This window comes from Vidua chalybeata, chromosome 6 (assembly GCF_026979565.1).
Source record: "Vidua chalybeata isolate OUT-0048 chromosome 6, bVidCha1 merged haplotype, whole genome shotgun sequence".
NCBI classification, from domain to species: domain Eukaryota; kingdom Metazoa; phylum Chordata; class Aves; order Passeriformes; family Viduidae; genus Vidua; species Vidua chalybeata.
This window is the reverse complement of record NC_071535.1, coordinates 49299332-49317011: the sequence shown is the minus strand read 5'-3', so window position 1 is coordinate 49317011 and position 17680 is coordinate 49299332. Positions and strand designations below refer to the sequence as shown.

The following is a 17680-nucleotide window of genomic DNA, read 5'->3' as shown; positions in this document are numbered from 1 at the left end:
AAAATAACCAGTGGGCTCTGTTTCATTCAGTATCTATGTGTAACCTTGAAAGCTGGCTGTGCAACTGAAAAATGTTAAGCCCTGAGCTGGTTGTCATTGGAAAGAAACAATCAGGGTATTTCTGTGCATCTGGACAAGAATAACCAGCAACTACGACCTGTTTCTTATCACATTCCTATGATTTATGGATTTTGTAGAAACCTCACAGTAAAATAAAAACAAAAAACACACTGAAAACCAATCTAGGTATCATCATCATCCCTAAATACTTTGATGACAGACTAGTCATTGTATTCTCTGTTAGGTGACTATTATAGAGGGAGTTTGTACAGCTCTTACCTTAAGCAGGAAGAAGAAAAAGGGAACAGCTAATTCCAGGGAATGTTTCCCACTCCTTTAATCATGTATGGCCTTGAAGATCAATGTTCTGTGGAGAGGAGAGGAGCAAGCTGCCATGTGTTGAGCAGAGCAATGCAGTTGCTTTTCTTTCTTCCTGGGGCAGTCATGCTCCAAGCTTGGTGATTTATCTGAAGCCAGAGGTGCCGGGATGGTAGCAGCCATGGGTATTCCTTCCTTATCCACGAGCTTGGGGTCATGGTGGATGATAAATTAGTGTCAAGGCACAGGACCATTCTGTGGAACAGCCCAGGCTCCCATGGATCAGAGGAGACTCTGAGGCAGGACTGGCCACTCTCAAAGTCCAACTTTGTAAAGGTCTCCCATTGATTCCCTGTGGGCAGAAAACACTCCAGCCCATCAAGATTGATCGTACTCCTTTCATTTTTCCATTAAAAATAAAAATCAAACTAATGTGAGAATGTGCTAATTCATACTATTAGGAATCAGGAGGGTCTCTACTAAGATTGGAAAAATGGCCCAGGTTAGTTGGAAGCCTGTATCCCTTATAAAAGCTAAGCAGAGACAGTTGCCTCACAAATCAGGACCTCACACATCATCAATATCATTTTCATTGCCTTCAGCAAACAATCAGGCCCACAATGCAAAAGAGTCAAAAAACGCTTTTGTGAAACACTAAAGATCTTTTAATCCCCATAATTTGAGGCTGGTAAAAGTATCACTTTTACTGACATTAAATGGCAACCAAAAAGTATTTTGGCAGCTCAGGAATAACAGAGGCTCTGGACATGCTGGCAGCACACAGTTCATGCCTGCCTTGCTTGCACCCCACTTCTGAGGGACACAATGGGGGGTACCTGGCTGTAGGGCTGGCATGGCAAAGTGGGCACAGGGCACTTGTGCTCAACAATGTTCACGCAGTTCCATGTGAAGTCATGTATATTGCATTTCACTGATTTATTTTAGCCACCCGAGTTTCCACATACTGATGTTAATGTTGCAACAGAGAACAGGCATTTAGCACATCCCAAAATAGATGGATGGATGATGAAGAAAAAAATATTCATAGGTTTCCTATGCAAAGTCCATCTTTCTCCCACTGATGTCAGTGAGAAAAGTTCACTGGAGTAAGGCCAAAGGGCATCAGCACTGATAAATACATGTTTAGGTGACAAATATGTTTATTTTTTTACTTAGATAAGGAAAATTGTTCCCCTGTGCCATTCCTTCCTGTTTATTTCTAAGGTAATAAATATATTTAAAACAAAGCCCTGTGCATCAAGAGAACAGCATGTAACTGATAGAAATACATCCCAGTCTATAAGCAAATATTTCGAGGCTAGTAATATTTGGATTCAGAGCTTTAGTTTAGTTCTGACACAGCCCAGGAGCATGTGCAAGACTGATCCAGCATTTACAAACTTTGGTTCTTAAATTGGGTTCCTGAAGATGAATTTAGGCATTTAGGGTTGATCCTACAAGACAAAGTGCAGCCTACCTTGGTCTACAGAAACACTCCAGCATAGTCTGAACGTTTATATCACACAGGTTCCAGTTCAATATGATGTTTCCTAAGGAACACTGCCTCCAAAGGCAAAGTCATACAGATACAAACAAATAAAGGAAAGTAGCTGTCTTCAAACATAATGATAAGGGCACATTTTAGGAATGCTTAATTTGATTTGGTAACTTAAGAAAGCACTGCATGACAAACCCAGGATTATTGGTTTATCTCACTCAAACCACTGCTATGGAAAAAGTGAAGAGGAATACATTTATACTTCACTTACATGCAATAAATGCTCTGATTTACATTTAATCAGATCATTTGCCAGTATGAGAATGAAGAGAATCTTTTTCCTACTTTCAATGTTCCACAACAAAGTGCAATAAAATTGCAAATAACAATGTTAAACACCATTTCCTGCATTATCATAGCAATACTGCTACAGAAATATTTCACATATTGAACTGAACATTCAATTTTAGGCAAAAGATATATGAACTACTCCTGGTATATGTTTTCCCTTTAAAAAGATTTTATTATCTGTATCCAAATATATTAAAGAAATACTACATTGGCAGTTGCTTCACACCAGATACTGCTCTTCTAAAATGACTTGTCATTTTCAACTCAAGATTAAGACCTTAAAAAAAAAAACTTGAAAGTGGACAGAAAAGCAGTTTTCATTTTACATCTTATATTGTGCAGAGATATTTGAAAGGTTCAAAGTGTGCAAAGGTTCAAAACTGCCATCTTCAGAAGAACTACATCCAAAATAGACAAGGAAATATTTGTACCTCATACCACATGAATTTTAATGAATGAATGAATGAATATTTCATTTTTGTTTAAAAATTTCATTGAAATCAGTAGGAATATTTCCAGCTTCAGTAGGAATATTTTCAGAATATTTTCAGACTGCACATAATACTGTTTGGGATAGTGTTCACGTGGCAGTGCAAAGCCAGGACAAACTCCCTGCTGTGACCCTTTGCTCGTGTTCTGGTCACTGACCCATTTCTGTCACAATGCTTTCAGATGTGCCGATCCCCCTGAGCACAACCCTCTGAACAAGCTGCCAGGCTTTATTGTTCACCTGATCTTGAAAGTACCATCAAGAAACTGTTCCCATAATAGTGCTGAAAGCCTACAACAGCTCCTAAATGAGTGGCTGACACGGAGCCTGTGATAGCAGGAGATGGTATGAAGGTCATTTCACATAACTTGCATGTGGCAATCTTGGCTCCACAGGCAGTAGGTAAAAAGGCCTGTGTAGAGTCAGAGTGCAAATCTCTGACAGCACGACCTGGAGATCATCTTGGGAGGCACATCCAAGTACCTCATTAGGCACTATTTACTATCAGCTCATCCTCCCTCAGCCTTTCAAATCACTGGTTTTCTAGTAAAACTGTTGAACAGCCATGACCTCCTCTCCTTGATGGATGCAGCATGCTCCCTTCTCAACAGGCTTGTTGCACAACTGTGAATGTCATTAAGTGGAGACCTTTCCATATTTGACATTTCAGGGCTAAAAAGGGAGGGGATGGTTGCTAGCATAATACAGAAGAGCTGTCAGATAGTCCTTTCCCTCCCAAGACCCAGCAGGAATTAGGAACACGTCTGACAGAGCCACTTGAGTCAGTACAAGGAATCCAGAAATTTCCCTGTGGACCCAGAAACCTACATTTTGCATACACAGCCACTTCTGAATAAAGACCTTAACATTGTAAGCTAATGGTGAAAACTGATTTATCCTGTAACCATGGGGTGATGGAAAACCTCAGGGGTTTCCCAATAATACAGTCAACATGGCACTGAACTCACATTTTCTTTCTACAATACCAATAACTTTTATCATCTGCAGGCATTTTAGCAACATCAACAAGTGTGCTATTTTATGTAATACTCAATGTATAACCTCACATTTATCAATAGCAGGGCAAATACTGTACCTATTTATTTAAAATTTACTAAAAACTATAACAGACAATAACCATTTATTCACATGATTGAGGGAGGTTGCAATTTTCATTGGAATCTTGTTTTTTTTTTTTCTTTTTTGTTGGGAGTCAGAGTCACTCAGAAGTCTGTGTCTCAGCACAGCTACCACCTAGTGCTGCATATCCATGGCAGTAAAAGGGGGCCCCCAATCTCCACAGTCCTCCCTAACCCACCTGAACTGACCTTGAACTTTTTCTGGTCCAACAGCCACATCTGCTGGGAAAAATTTTAACTACAGTTCTTCCTGAAATAGTTGCTTGGTGAACTCCATGTTCTGTTTTATCATCTTACCATAATGTAAGGTTTGTTGGTGCAGAAACAGCAAAAATATTCAGTCTTCAGACAGCACCTGGAGGCCCATACACTAGGAACGTCAAGAAAAATATACTGGAAAAACCAATTTCTTCCCTACCAAGAAACTTCTATAGAAAAAGAGACAAAAAATTGTAAGACTAGTATGGTTGGTTGGGTTTTGGCTTTTTTATTGCTAGATAAATTTTTAGGCATCACTCCATTTTTCTTTGTTTTAAGGGAAAAATAAAGACAAAAGGAGGGAGAAAATGGAAGGTCTTTGGATGCATTGTATGGCCTGTGCTGAGAGCAGTGGTCCTGAGGGAGATAGGCTGCATGCCAAGAAGGCAGGTGGGGAAGATGCAGAGGAACTGCAGATGACAGCAGGATCACAATGACATTCTCTGGTGACTTTGTCAGTAGCCTCAGTAGGGCGCAAATCTTGGCCACTGGACCAAGGGAGGTGATTTTCCTCTCTACTTTGGCTCTAGTGAGATCCCACCTGGAGCTGTGCCTCCAGCTCTGGGCCTCCTCAGCAGAGAAGGGATATTGACCTGTTGGAGGGAGTCCAGAGGAGGCCACCAAGATGATCAGAAGGATGGAGTACCTCTCCTATGAGGAAAGGTTGAGAGAGTTGGGATTGTTTAGTCTGGAAAAGAGAAGGCTTCAGGGTGACCTTCCAGTACATGAAGGTAAAATTCAAGAAAGATGAAGAGAGGCTATTTAAAAGACCATGTTGTGAAAGGACAAAGGGGAATGGCTTCAAACTGAAAGAAAGTAGGTTTAGATTAGATATTAGGAAGAAATTCTTTACTGTGAGGGTGGTGAGGCATTGGAACAGGTTGCCCAGGGAAATTGTAGGTGCTCCGTCCCTGGCAGTGCTCAAGGCCAGGCTGCATGGAGCTCTGAGCAACCTGATCTAGTGAGAGGTGTCCCTTTCCAAAGCAGTGGGGTTGGAACGAGATGATCTTTAAGGTCCTTTCCAACCACAACCATTCTATGATTCCTTTTATACTTTGGCCACACAACATTCCTTTCTTTCACATCAGTGCGCTACTTCTGAATCTTAAACCAGATGAAGCAATATCTTTTTGTTCTGAATTTTCTTACTGGTTTTTATGGCACCTGTGAGTTTCCTGAGGCAGGAGCCTAGAAAATCTACATTTGAGAGCTGCTGCTTGCTGCAGTGTGAAAGTACATTACTGAACCAACAAGCAGTGCGTAGGCTTTTCTCCAGGCCACCGGAGGGCAGCATTTCCATGAAAAACAGGATTTCGACAATTTTTTTTTTTTTTTTTTTTTTTAATGTAGCATACATTCCTTTCCCCCCCCCCCCCCCCAAATTCTCACATCTAACTCTTTCTCAGCTCAGGTAGAGAACATAATTTCACACCATAACAACTGAAATCAATGAGCCGAATTCCCACCCAGTGTAAATTCATCAGTCTTGCTGGCAGTTGATACAGTATATTGGTACCCTTACTGTTGGGATTATTACAGCAAGTACAAGCTCATGGTTTGAGTTTGGATGCTTAAAGATGCATTTTTATGGAAAAAAACTACAGGCTTTTGTGTCTATATGGCAAGGCATCCTGATATGTGGACTAAAGTTCAGGATGAAGAGCACCACAGAGCAAAGCATTTATAAAACAGCTTGTCAAGGGAGACCCATTTTTCATCCAGGGCACGTAATGCTCTCATTACAGATCTAATGCCATAGAAATACAAATGGATGCAAGGGGGTTCATGTGTCACACATGTTCCTTTGTATAGGACTGGTCTCACTTACATCCCTTTGTTCCCTTTGGAAAGTAATCGTGGTATGTGCTAGGCACTCATGCTCTATGCTCTCAAAGGCTGTCCTCTGCAGACCCACACACTTAAAACAGCTTGCAGTTGAAAGCCAGCTGCACAAAATGTACTCCCAAACATGCCTTTCAAAAGCTTCACAAATGCCAATTACATTAAGCGATAAGAAAAAAAGCAACGAAGCAATGTGCCTAAATAACAAAGCTAGAGATGGAGCTAGACACTTGGTTTGAAGTACTTCCAAGAGAGATGTTAAATGCAATGGCCAGGGCAACTCTGGAAGAAATAAATTAACATGCTCAGTTAATATTTCAAGCTCTGTGGGAGTAAAAACTGTGTGTGGTAAGGGGAAACAAAGGTAAAAATATCACAGGGTGCTATTCTGTTTGCTTGTTTGCCAAGGACACTTTAGCTTTTGCCATTTATTATTCTTCACAGTATGCTTGAAATTATGCAGGAAGACATAAAAGTGTCAGCATTGCGTCACTGGCCTTCCTAAATTTATCTTTTACCCACCTGTTAAATCTCAGCTCAAGGTCAAGAGAAAAACCATTTTGAGTGAATGGACTATGAGATAGACACATTCATGAAAAATATCTTAGTAGGGTTCTTTTATCTTTAGTAGCATCTTCAACAACAGTTTAAAAGATTCCCCACACCATAGACAACAGTGGGGTTTTCTTCTGGTCCTCATAAATACAAACTGACTGACTGAAGCTAATAGAGGTGCCTGGTTCCAAATCTTAGATACCTGTGGTGGGGAAAGCTCAGGCCATCACAAACTCTCAAGTTCCAGCAAGTAGTGTGGCTTGAGTCCATTCCAGTACACATCTGTTGGCAGCTGTTTCCATCTGCTCCTTCTTGAACCATTCTGCTCACTTCCCAGGGAAGAGCAGGAAGATTGTCACGCAATGAACTCGCTTGTTGTGAGCTGTCTGCTCATGTTTTACCTCAATCTGTCATCTCACCTCATCTGCTCTCTGGCCTTTTTTTGCCATAAGAATTCTGAGTTATGCTCTGTACCTAAGGGGGAAAAGAAACCCCAAACCAACTACTCCTGAAATGTGGGTGCCAAAACATTATTCCTTCTTTTAAGTACAAATAATTGTTATGAGCAAGAGATAAAGAAAAGATTGATCAGATTACTTAGTCCTCACAGATGAATCACACAGTGATTCCTGCATGTATGTTTTGCAGCTAAAAGTGTCTGACATACCTTCACTTTGTGATGAGGGAAGGCAGATGGCCTTCAAGCACTCCATGACCATTACCTGCAGCCTTTTTTGTTTTGTTCTGTGGTAAAACAGAAAATGGAGAAAGAGGAAAAAAATAAAAAATAACATTTTTTATTTTAGACATTTTTAGACATAACATTTTCTATTTTAGTGTTTATGTTTCCAGACTTGCAGTTGAGCCTTTAGGAACTTTGGTTGACTGAGCAAATGTCTATGCACATTAAGGCTCCTCTCTTAATTTGTCCCATTGCTATTTAATGTACTTGTTAACTTGATATCTACACATTAACATTAATTGGCCAGACTAAGCAAAAGATTTTATTTTTTTCTTAACCAAGATAATTAGTTTTATATTTTCATCTTTGAAAGTTTTAATTTATACTTTGATATATTATCTCTAGTCTGATTTCCAACTGGACCAAATCCCCTCAAATCTCTTGGGCATTCAAAACTTTCAGGTGTACCTGAAAATGCAAACTTTTGTTCATAAGCACCTTTTTTTTTTGTTTTTTCAATCCCAAAATACCTGAAAGTACATCCCTAAATATAAACAGCATTCTGCAGATCCTATTCAGCCTAGGGTTTAGAGGGGAGAAATAATCAGTAAGAGAAGCAATACAACAGAATATGCAAACCTAGCTGAAGAAGATTCCATTAGCAACACAAATGCAATCATACGGATTTTGACCTGGACAGAATTATACAGATTTGTGGATGTATTGGTTAAAATACCTCCTAAGGGCTTTACAACTCAGGAAACTCAGGAAAACTGAGAGTAATTTCACTGACTTGCCCCATCCCTTTTCTGTGGTGCTCTGTCCTTTGCAGCATGCATCTGTCTGCTTGGATTATGCCGTGGTCAAACGGGGCCTCACAAGCACAGCAGCACTTCAGCATGGAGACCTTTCTATATAATGAAGGCTTCTGAAGGTGTTTGGCATGATAAAGCAATTAAGAAACATCTTTGCCCACATCCTGAATTACTACCACACAATCAACCATTTCCTCCACTTTTTAACAGGCAGGATAAGTTGGAGAACAATTCCAGAAGAACCTGTAGAAATCTATTGTATTTTTTATTACAGTTGGAAAATTTCAAAGAAAAAAATGTCTTTATTATAGATTTGAGAACTGGACCCGCCTGTTTTCTCATTGTTCCATAGGAAAGCAAATAAACATGCTATTGTAGGCCCTCTTAGGATGAGAATCCATCCCAGAAGAGCAGAAAGGTCCAACTTTCTATGAGAATGGAGCATTTCTTAAGGAAGACCCAACTCTGATTTCTTGCAGGCCAACTCTGAATATCTTGTCCCACTGTGATCCTTCTCTGCTTCCTCATTATTTCCCAATTCCTTCTACTGCTGGGCTACCTAGAGGCAAAGACTACAACTCCAAAACTTGACAGAACCCACAGATGAATCAGACTGAATCAGTAAACAATGACTAAAAGTGCAGTGTCATATGAACAAGCATATCACTGTGCCTAAAGTTAAATAATTTAAATACAAACCTGCTGCAAATCTTAACAGGAATTCTAGCCACAGTCTGAAGAGCTGGTATAATCCTATTGCACTGGGATTCCTACATAAGTTTTCCCAAGGTCCTGGAAACTCTGGGTAGAGCATGTTCCTGCTTCCTGGAGTGCAGAGACCATTCATTATAGCATGTCCCAGAAGGGAAAGCAGAGAACAAGCTAATAGAGGTACCATCCCTTCACTATTGCCTTTCTTCTAGCTCTCAACACTTCATTTGACTGGAACAAAAGGCTGCTGTTAATGCAAAGGCATAGGCCTAGGCATGAGACGGGATAAATAAACCTGCATTCCCAGCAGCTGGTCCAAGATTTGGGACAGAAAGTGGATTTTGCTTTCCATTTACTCACATTTATATTGCATAAATCCTGGCTCTTGACAAAAGAAATGCAGCCGATTTCATCCTTAGTGCCTATTATTTAACTAACATCAATGGAACTATTATACTTTATATCTCTTCATATGTAGCATTCAAATAATTACTTCAACAGGATTAAATGTCATATTTCATGGGACTGGCTGCATAAATATTTACAAAGCTAGAGAACAGAAAAGACATCTCAGAGTTATTGATTCATGTCAAATACTGAGAAGCTGGGTTAATCAAGGAATTTAAGCAATGCTTTAAACCTTTGAGTCAGCATTGTTAAGATTTATTTAAACTACTCTTACCTTTCAACATCTAAAGTTTTACAAATTGTTTATAACAATAAAGAATTACAGGCCATTTTCCCATTTGTTTGTCTGAGGACATTTCAGTTACTATTGTGAACTCAGAAGTGCTGCTGTTCTTACTGAAGAAGTAATAACAGCTGTGAAAAGTGAATCATTCAACAAAAATAAAGTTCTCATTTCAGTAAAAATAAAAAAGGTAAGAAATGTTCTAATTATTTTGTTGTATTAGAGAAATAGTCAACTGCAAGCATATACATTCTATAAAATGGAACACATTTCATACTCCTTGGTCAGAAACAGGCCCTCTTTTTTTCTGTTTTTTTTGGTGGTTAAATGAAAAAGATACACTTGCAGCACTGAGAGCTGCATGCCTTTTTCAAGAAAAGACTAGCACCGCCTGCTCTGTATTCTGTATATAGTAGTTGTGAAATACATATGTCTGTATCTATGTGTTTGTGTCTGTTGCTATGTTCATGCACCTGCAAATTGGCTGAGATCTTAAAAACATAATGACAGCATTAGTAGAGTTTTGTTTTGAGAAAAGGCTGACTAGGCCAGTCTGAGAAAGTCAAGGACCTCCTAGGACCCCCAAAACAAATCAGCTAGTAAAATAAAGCCAAGTCCCTGGCCCTTTCTGAAGCTTTAGCTGTAGTACATGGTATGAATTAAATGGGTCCAACCTATGTGCCCTCTTTTGGCAATGCAGATTCAGAGCCCTCAGGATGACTGAGCTCAGCTCATAGTAATGAGTTTAGGTAAGGGTTTTTTTGTTATGTGCTGACAGGAAACTTCCAATTGTAAGCTCAATTTTCCTCATCACCAGCTGGATTTTTGCTGGATCACACCTAGATCAGCATGAAGAAGACAAGGGACAAATCTAGATCCTTCCATAACATGGTATTGTAACAAAGTAGAGCATTAGCTGTATGCCTAATTTTGGATACTTAAAGTAGATTTTGCTATGATATAGCTCCATGATTTCTTGAGGAGCAACTATTTCTGTTTTGGGGAATGTCTCATCAAAGACAAATCCCAACACTTTTACTACAGCCTTGACTCGAGGATGTGCTCAAAAAGAAGCTCATTGCTTCACCCAGGCCAGCTGCATGCCGGATTTAAGGAGCTGGGGGTGAGACAGACAGCTCAGCAATTTTTTGCAGTGCTTATTGCCCTTTTTGCCAGGATGGTGCAGTCTTCTCTTCCCCTACAGGTAAAACAGTTTGGACATCTCCCTAGCCCTTCAGCAAGCAGCAGAACACCACTTCCACCACCTCGCCTTACTTGTGGGCACCATCCCCATAGTTGTATCTGCTTGGTTCCATCTCCCACCAATTTTCAGCAAAACCAAATGGATTCAGGTGGGAGTTTCTCTTAGTTAACAGAGTGGGTAAAGACCAAAGATGATCTCTAACATGTCACAATATTACTTCCATTTGTTTCCAGAGCAGGTTCCATTTATCTCACAGTTTGATGCACACTTTCTGAAGGATCCCAAAAGAATTTGCAAAACAAGAAGAACCTTCACTCAGAAATGTCAGCCAAGTAGAAATGGATGAACAAGTGAAACTCATCAGGCAGAGTACAGCAAATTCTCAGCTCAAACAAAGCCATGCAATGGTTGGAAAACATGGATGGGAATGAAGTACATATTCAAGCAAAACTGAAGTAATTAAGAATAAAAAAAAAAACAGCTATAAAAGTGCAAGAACAAGCATTTAGCCATAATCTCTGCTGCTCTGGTTATTCTCATTAAAAGCATCATGACTTCTTTGTATCAGGCTTTGGGCTACACATCTTTTCAGACATGCAGCATCTCTGTGTCTCCCTCAGTCAACAGCAAGCACAAACCCACCATTTTTTTCTCCATTCTCATTCTTTCTATGAAAGGCTTTCATCCAATTAATGACAATTCAGAGGGGTAAATCTAGCCTTTCAGAAAAGTAATAACATCTATGCTATTGCAGCTGCTTTATTTTTAAATGATTTTCAAGGACAAAATGAGTACATTGCATGCTGAAGTCCATCACAGCTTTCCATTTGAAGACCTCAAACCAAATGATTTACAAGAGTCAGTGCTAACAGATAGAGCAATTCACAGCATGATGTAATCTAAAACTGATAAGGAACTGCACTGAAATACTGTTGAGTTGTCATGAATTTAATACAAGAGAGCACAGGCTGAATTATAGCATTCAAGCATTGCAAAACTGGTCTTCCAACCCTGGCTGCCTTTTCTTTTGAGGTTGTAACTCTGACAAATAATTCTCTCAGCCTCCTCCAGCTTTAAAACATTTTGAAAGTACTCTCCAGTTTTATTCATAATTGTGCACAAAGTCACAGGTTCTCTCAACATCTCCTTTTCTTCTTCATATTGTTACATTGGGTCATTCTTTTTCTTTGAAGAGAAACTGAGTGATGAAGTCAGAGCTAGGCTTACATTTCAGGAGTGGGAGCTTCTTCAGCAGTCACCAATTATTGGTGTCCTCGCTAGAAACCCCAGTGAAGGAAGAGGCTACAGAGGAGTGCAGAATCAAGTACTCTTGATACACTAGTAGAGCACCAAAGCATACAGCAAAGCCTCCTGATTGCATTTCTGTGCCTATACAGCCCTGGGATTTGGATCTTTCAATCCAGCATCTTCCATAAGAGGTAAAATTTCTTCATACAACAATGAATATAATTAAATAAAATTTTAGAAAAAGGTTAAACTTTCACTTCAAATTAATGAGTTACTACGTTTAGGAGACTTAGGGAATATATGCTCAGTCATCACTCACATTGAGAAGAAAGCTCCTTTGGAGTGAGACAGAAATCACTGCAGTTCTCAGCTAAAGAAGTAGAGAGCACAGGGATTAACAAACAAATAGCATATGAACCCACTACTTTGTTGTTTTTTTGGGTTTTTTTTGTTTTTTTTGTTTTTTTTTTAGTTTGTAGACAGAATTTAGACTTCTGTCTGAAAGACAACCTACCTTTTCTTGTATATGATTGACCTGAGGATGCTGAAGTATAGGGCAACAAAGGTGATCCCAATACAGCAGCTACAGAGGGGAAAGAAGGACTTGCTCTTCCTGTGTTATCAGAGCAGTGAGATGACCTAAGGCCAGTGACAAAATTAGTAAACAGACTCACTCTCATACTCAGCAGTTTCAAAACTAAAATATATCTATGGCTAAAAGCTATTCCACTATTACCACTAAAACTTCTGAGTTAGAAGAACAGTTAAAATTGTAGATAGACCAACAGGACTGCTCAAAGTGCACATATACTCTCCTGACTGTAGGTGTGCCACAAGGGAGACCTTCACAGAGACCTTCCTAAATTCTACAGCTTATTTTCCTCATTTATGCCAGATTTTGGTCAACCCCAGCTCAGTGTAGATGATCACAAAAATCTCTCACCAGTTATTAGAATCAGTTCAGGAAAAAAATGTATTTCCAAGGTGAATGGTTTTTAATGCATTTAAAAATTTTCTGGTAACACCATCTGCAGCTGCTGCAGCTATACCATAATCCTTTCCCAAACAGATTGTGAACTGTTTGGATAACCTACCAACTCTGTACTTCTTACAGAGGTTTCCCAGCATTATTAAAGCTGGTTTAGTTCTTTTTAACGTGTAGAACTTAGTAAAATTAATTAATAAGTTAACTTAAAATGACAAGTTGTATCACAGAAAAGCTAGACAACTTGGGGACTCACATCCACCCACATATTAAGTCCTCCTTAAAGATATCAAATATAAACCAGATGTTTAAGGATTTAAAGATATCAAACATAAACCTAGAATAAAATCCAGTTATAATATTCTTATATTTTATGGGACTAGGAGGACAGAAGTGCTGTCAAGTTTGGGATTAATCATAGTTCCATAGGAAATTTTGTCTGCAAATTGGAACTTGGAAAATTGTCTATCATAACCCAAACATTTCTAATTATTTTACCCAAACATATCTAATTACAAAAAATTATTTTTTTAAATTAAACTAGAATTTTATATTGCTATATGGCAAGCTTTAAGCAAAACTTTGCTCAGACACAGCAGCTGCTAGACTGTCTTAAACCTTCCATTCCATGCAAACCAACAGCCATCTATGTGGTGTTATCAACTATGGCTAATTAAACAAATGCAAATCATGCTGCAGTCTACCATGCAAAGCAAACTCTTTGTGCCTTAATATGCAGTTATTTTGTGCCATGATCCTTGTTAAATAAAGATAACTATTTATGAATACTTTCCCTCTCAAGCTTTAATATGAACTTCAAATATGATGTTGTATTTCATTTTCCACATGAAAATGATGTCTAAACTTATGTACCAATTTATATTTCTAAAAAACCTTCTATTTCATCAACTGCCTTGCTCCAGATCTCACAAGCTCCTGCTTGCCCATCAGTCTCTGATTTGGGGCCCTCTTTCATGTCTTTTGAAACATCTAACTCTTCTGTTTCTACCAATTCATGATGCTTCATCAATTACAGTTTTAGTAACTTCAAAGAAACCTTGCATGTCACTTAAGCATGGCCTCCCCACCTGAGTCCATGAACACTCTCTTTAAACAAGCTTTTTAGCTTTTAACATGGACTCCCAGATGACTTCTAAGGTCCTGCACCACCCTCCTTCAGTTCCCCAGATAAGAGGGGAAACCCAAGCAAGGGAAGCTGTACAATACCTCTCATTCCCATAGTCACCTTAGATCCCAACACTGAAATTCCTAAAGAGGAATCACTCACTGCAGGAACGGTAACATGGAAGGCAGGAGCTAATGAGCTGGGAAAGTCTTTACAGTTGTGGCTGTGACCAGAAGGACCCACAAGGCTAGGATTCACAGGCCCTTAACATCTTTCCTGGGTCACCTGCCCTCCACAGCCTTCATTAACTCTTGGAACCTACCCTACAGTTCTTTCCCATTGGTCCCCAGATCTATTATTATCAAAAGCAGGCATCCACTATGATTTAAAGGAATTTTCACATGTATTATTTCTGTCAGTGAGTCAACATCCTCTTTTCCTTTCTTAATGCCAGGCTTGGGTTCACAGCCCTCTTTTCCCTCTGTGTCCTCTGGCTGGCAGTTCTCAATGATTTTAGATAGTGTTTCTGTACTTGTGATTCTCAGATTCTCCCTCTGTCATCAACCTTTCTGCCTCTGTTCAGTCCCAGTGCTGAAGCTGCTGTCTGGCATCTCTTCCTGGAGATTTTTTCATCCGTTTTTGCTAGCTGAAGTGCAGAGTTGCCTTGATTTAGCCTCACTTTCCCATTTCTCATTCATAGCTGATATGAGTAACATACTCCCATTCCTGCTGTCTTCCCTCCCTTTTCCCAAGAGTCACACACAAATAGCACCAGGTCCCAGGCCTTCCTTCTACCCCACCAGCTTAAAGTCTGTTACCATTTTCACAGACAAACCTGCTGGTTAGACCTCTTTGGAATGTCTCACCACAGCTACTGCAAAGTTTTCTTCTCTGCATCCCAACCTTGCAACGCTCTTTGCAAAGAAGCTGCAGGTGACCAAAGAAACCTGAGCACATCAATTGCTCCTTGACAGCCTTCCACTTGTTCTTCACCTGCTGTTGCCACACATCTGAATTTTTCTCATACTTGTAAGTTCAACCCAACTGCATTCCCCTGGTCTGCCCTCTTCTATTGAGCATTGTGTTGTCCCTACTACTTGTACACTCCATCAGCATTCCCTAACCGTGTACCTTTCAATTGTATGTTTCACCAGCCTATCCCGTTCATCATGACATGGTCTCCCATGGTCAGTCCACAAAAGCTCAGCTCTCCAGGCTTTCCCCTAAGCCCATTCCTCCTGAGACGATGGCAGCAAATAAAACAAAATACAAAACACATATACATACCTCTCTTACTTCCTTTCCACACAACCATCTTCTGGCTGTTCTTCAAGCTCCTTGCAAGACAGGAACTGGGGGAGGGGGGTGATTTGAAACTTCCCTTGTCATTATTTGTGAATTAATGAGAATTAAAAAAATAATAAAAAATATAAACCCAAATTGCAGCTTCCTATCAACACAGGCGTTAGGAAAAAAACCCAAGTGAACAGTAGGAAAAGATGGAGAAGTGGTGTAGGTGTGTGGAACCAAGTAAAAGCACAATGTGATAGAAACGGACAGCCCTGGGTACCCCTGCTCGTGAGGCGAAGAATTTACGCCTGGGGAGATCTTGAATTCTGCCCTTCAGCCAGTCTGGTCCAGGCAGGACGAGCACAGCCGTGACTCATGTCACTGGTGCTCGAGAGGGTCACTCAGAGCCGAGCGAGGGGCAGCACCGGGACACCCGCCGCTCCCGAAGCGGATCCTCGGTGTGACCACCGCGCGGCTGCGGGAAGGTGAGCGGGGCGGGGGGCGCTCTGCCTGCAGCCCCGGGTCCCGGAGCGGGCACCCCTGTCCGGGCCGCGGCAGCGGGCGCGGCCCGCGCTAGGACCCGGGCGGGAGCGGCGCCTGCGCGGCGGTGCCCGGCGGCGGGCGGGCTGCACCGAGCGGCTCGGCAGCGGCGGGAGGAGCAGCGGGAGGAGCAGCGGCAGCGCCGCGGGTCCCGCCGCCCGCACCGGCAAGCGCTCGACCCGGGCCGGCCGGGCGCAGGGGCGGAGGCGGCGGGAACACGGCGCTGTCCCTTCAGCACCGGCGGCGCCCCCCGCCCCGCACTGCCGGGAGGGGCGCGGGCACAGCCCCGCGTGCCCTGCGGGGGCTGCAGCCAGCACCGGCGCCCCGCAGCTCCGCGCACCTGTGGGCAGCGCGGGTGCCGTGATTTATCTTTCCACCCCACCCTTTTCTTTTTTCCTTTTTTTTTTTTTTTTTTTTTTTCCTTGTGCTTTTGGCCACGTCCAACCAGGGAAAGGCCCTCCCCCTCCGGCACCGCAGCGCCCGCGCTCCCAGAGCATGGCCCCCCCTGCCCCTGCCCCTCCGCCGCGGCTGCAGCTGCCGCGGACCCCGAGCGTCTGACTCCAGACGGAGGCGGCGCAGCGCCGAGAGCCACCGGCATCGCCTCGGAGCGGCCCCGGGGGAGCGGGGCTGGCCGGGGCCCCTCGACCCCGCGGGCCTGGAGCGGGGCCCGGCTTAGGCACCGACTGCCGCCGAGCAGCCGTCCCCTGACGGGCTTGCTGCCTGCCGTGCTTGCTTGGATGAGTCTGCGACATGCCTAATAAGAGACGAGATGGGCCAGGGCGACGAGAGCGACCGCATTGTGATCAACGTGGGAGGGACTAGGCACCAGACTTACCGCAGCACCCTGCGCACCCTGCCCGGCACGCGGCTGGCCTGGATCGCTGAGCCCGATGCCCACAGTCACTTTGACTATGACCCGCGCACGGATGAGTTTTTCTTTGACCGGCATCCGGGCGTCTTCGCCCACATCCTAAATTACTACCGCACTGGCAAGCTGCACTGCCCCGCGGACGTGTGCGGGCCCCTGTATGAGGAGGAGCTGGCCTTCTGGGGCATCGATGAGACCGATGTGGAGCCCTGCTGTTGGATGACCTACCGGCAGCACCGCGACGCCGAAGAGGCTCTGGACAGCTTTGGTGGGGCTCCCCTGGATAGCAGTGCTGAGGACGGAGACATAGATGGCACCGGAGACTCTGGTGATGGTGAAGATGAGCTGGAGATGACAAAACGCCTAGCACTTAGTGACTCCCCAGATGGCAGGTCTGGGGGCTTCTGGAGACGGTGGCAGCCCCGCATCTGGGCACTCTTTGAGGATCCCTACTCCTCCAGATATGCAAGGGTAAGCTATGCAATCAGCATCTTCATCAAAACACTCAAACATCCCTGTGGTCCCACTTCCTCCCAGCATCACCAGGGTTCTCTCCACTGTCAAAGCAGAGCAGCCATCCATGTGTGTGGCCATACAAAAATCATGTGGGGTCTCTGGGGATGTAACCCACACTCTCAAGCAGGCCCCATGCGTGGGTGACTAGTAGACACCAAGGCCTGAGCTTGTGTACTCAGATGTGGGCCTCCAGAGACCCTTATTTTCTAATAGGCTCTTAAAACTCGTGGAACAGCTTGGGGCAGGGTCCCAGTCATGGGCCTGAGAGATCTCCATTACACCAGGTAATTTCCCTCTATGCACAGATTTTTACAGTCAGACCTCCCCCAGTAAAGAGAGACACCTTGTCCAGCCCTCTTACAAGCTAATGGCTCTCTCTCCTTTATGAGATGGAGAAGGGATTATGGGAGCAGGCATTTCCAGTGGTACCAGGGGATTTGGAGAGTTTCAGCCTGGACTGGAAAGGGAATCAGTGCCTTTCTCTTTTCTCATA

The 17680-nt window shown here is 42.6% G+C and overlaps 1 protein-coding gene and 1 long non-coding RNA gene across 7 annotated transcripts in view; one reads left to right on the top strand and one right to left on the bottom strand.

The window, feature by feature from the left end:
- Positions 1–101: 101 nt before the first annotated feature.
- LOC128789958 (uncharacterized) lies at positions 102–15786 on the bottom strand. Of its 2 annotated transcripts, XR_008431590.1 has the most exons (5): positions 15261–15786; positions 12377–12501; positions 12182–12232; positions 7179–7255; positions 102–730 (listed from the first exon to the last, which is right to left on the bottom strand). It is a non-coding gene; the product is annotated as an uncharacterized LOC128789958 (long non-coding RNA). The 2 variants fall into 2 exon arrangements; XR_008431591.1 differs by lacking the exon at positions 12182–12232.
- A 187-nt stretch (positions 15787–15973) lies between these two features.
- The window catches only part of KCNC1 (potassium voltage-gated channel subfamily C member 1), a 120835-nt gene continuing 119128 nt past the window's right edge, over positions 15974–17680 (top strand). The window contains exon 1 of one of the 5 annotated variants that reach the window (XM_053946311.1): positions 15974–17142. In XM_053946311.1, coding sequence (XP_053802286.1) covers positions 16573–17142 — 570 coding nt within the window. In that variant the 5' untranslated portion in view covers positions 15974–16572. The remainder of the gene's footprint in view (positions 17143–17680) is intronic. The other 4 variants (XM_053946307.1, XM_053946308.1, XM_053946310.1 and 1 more) reach the window with 4 other exon arrangements.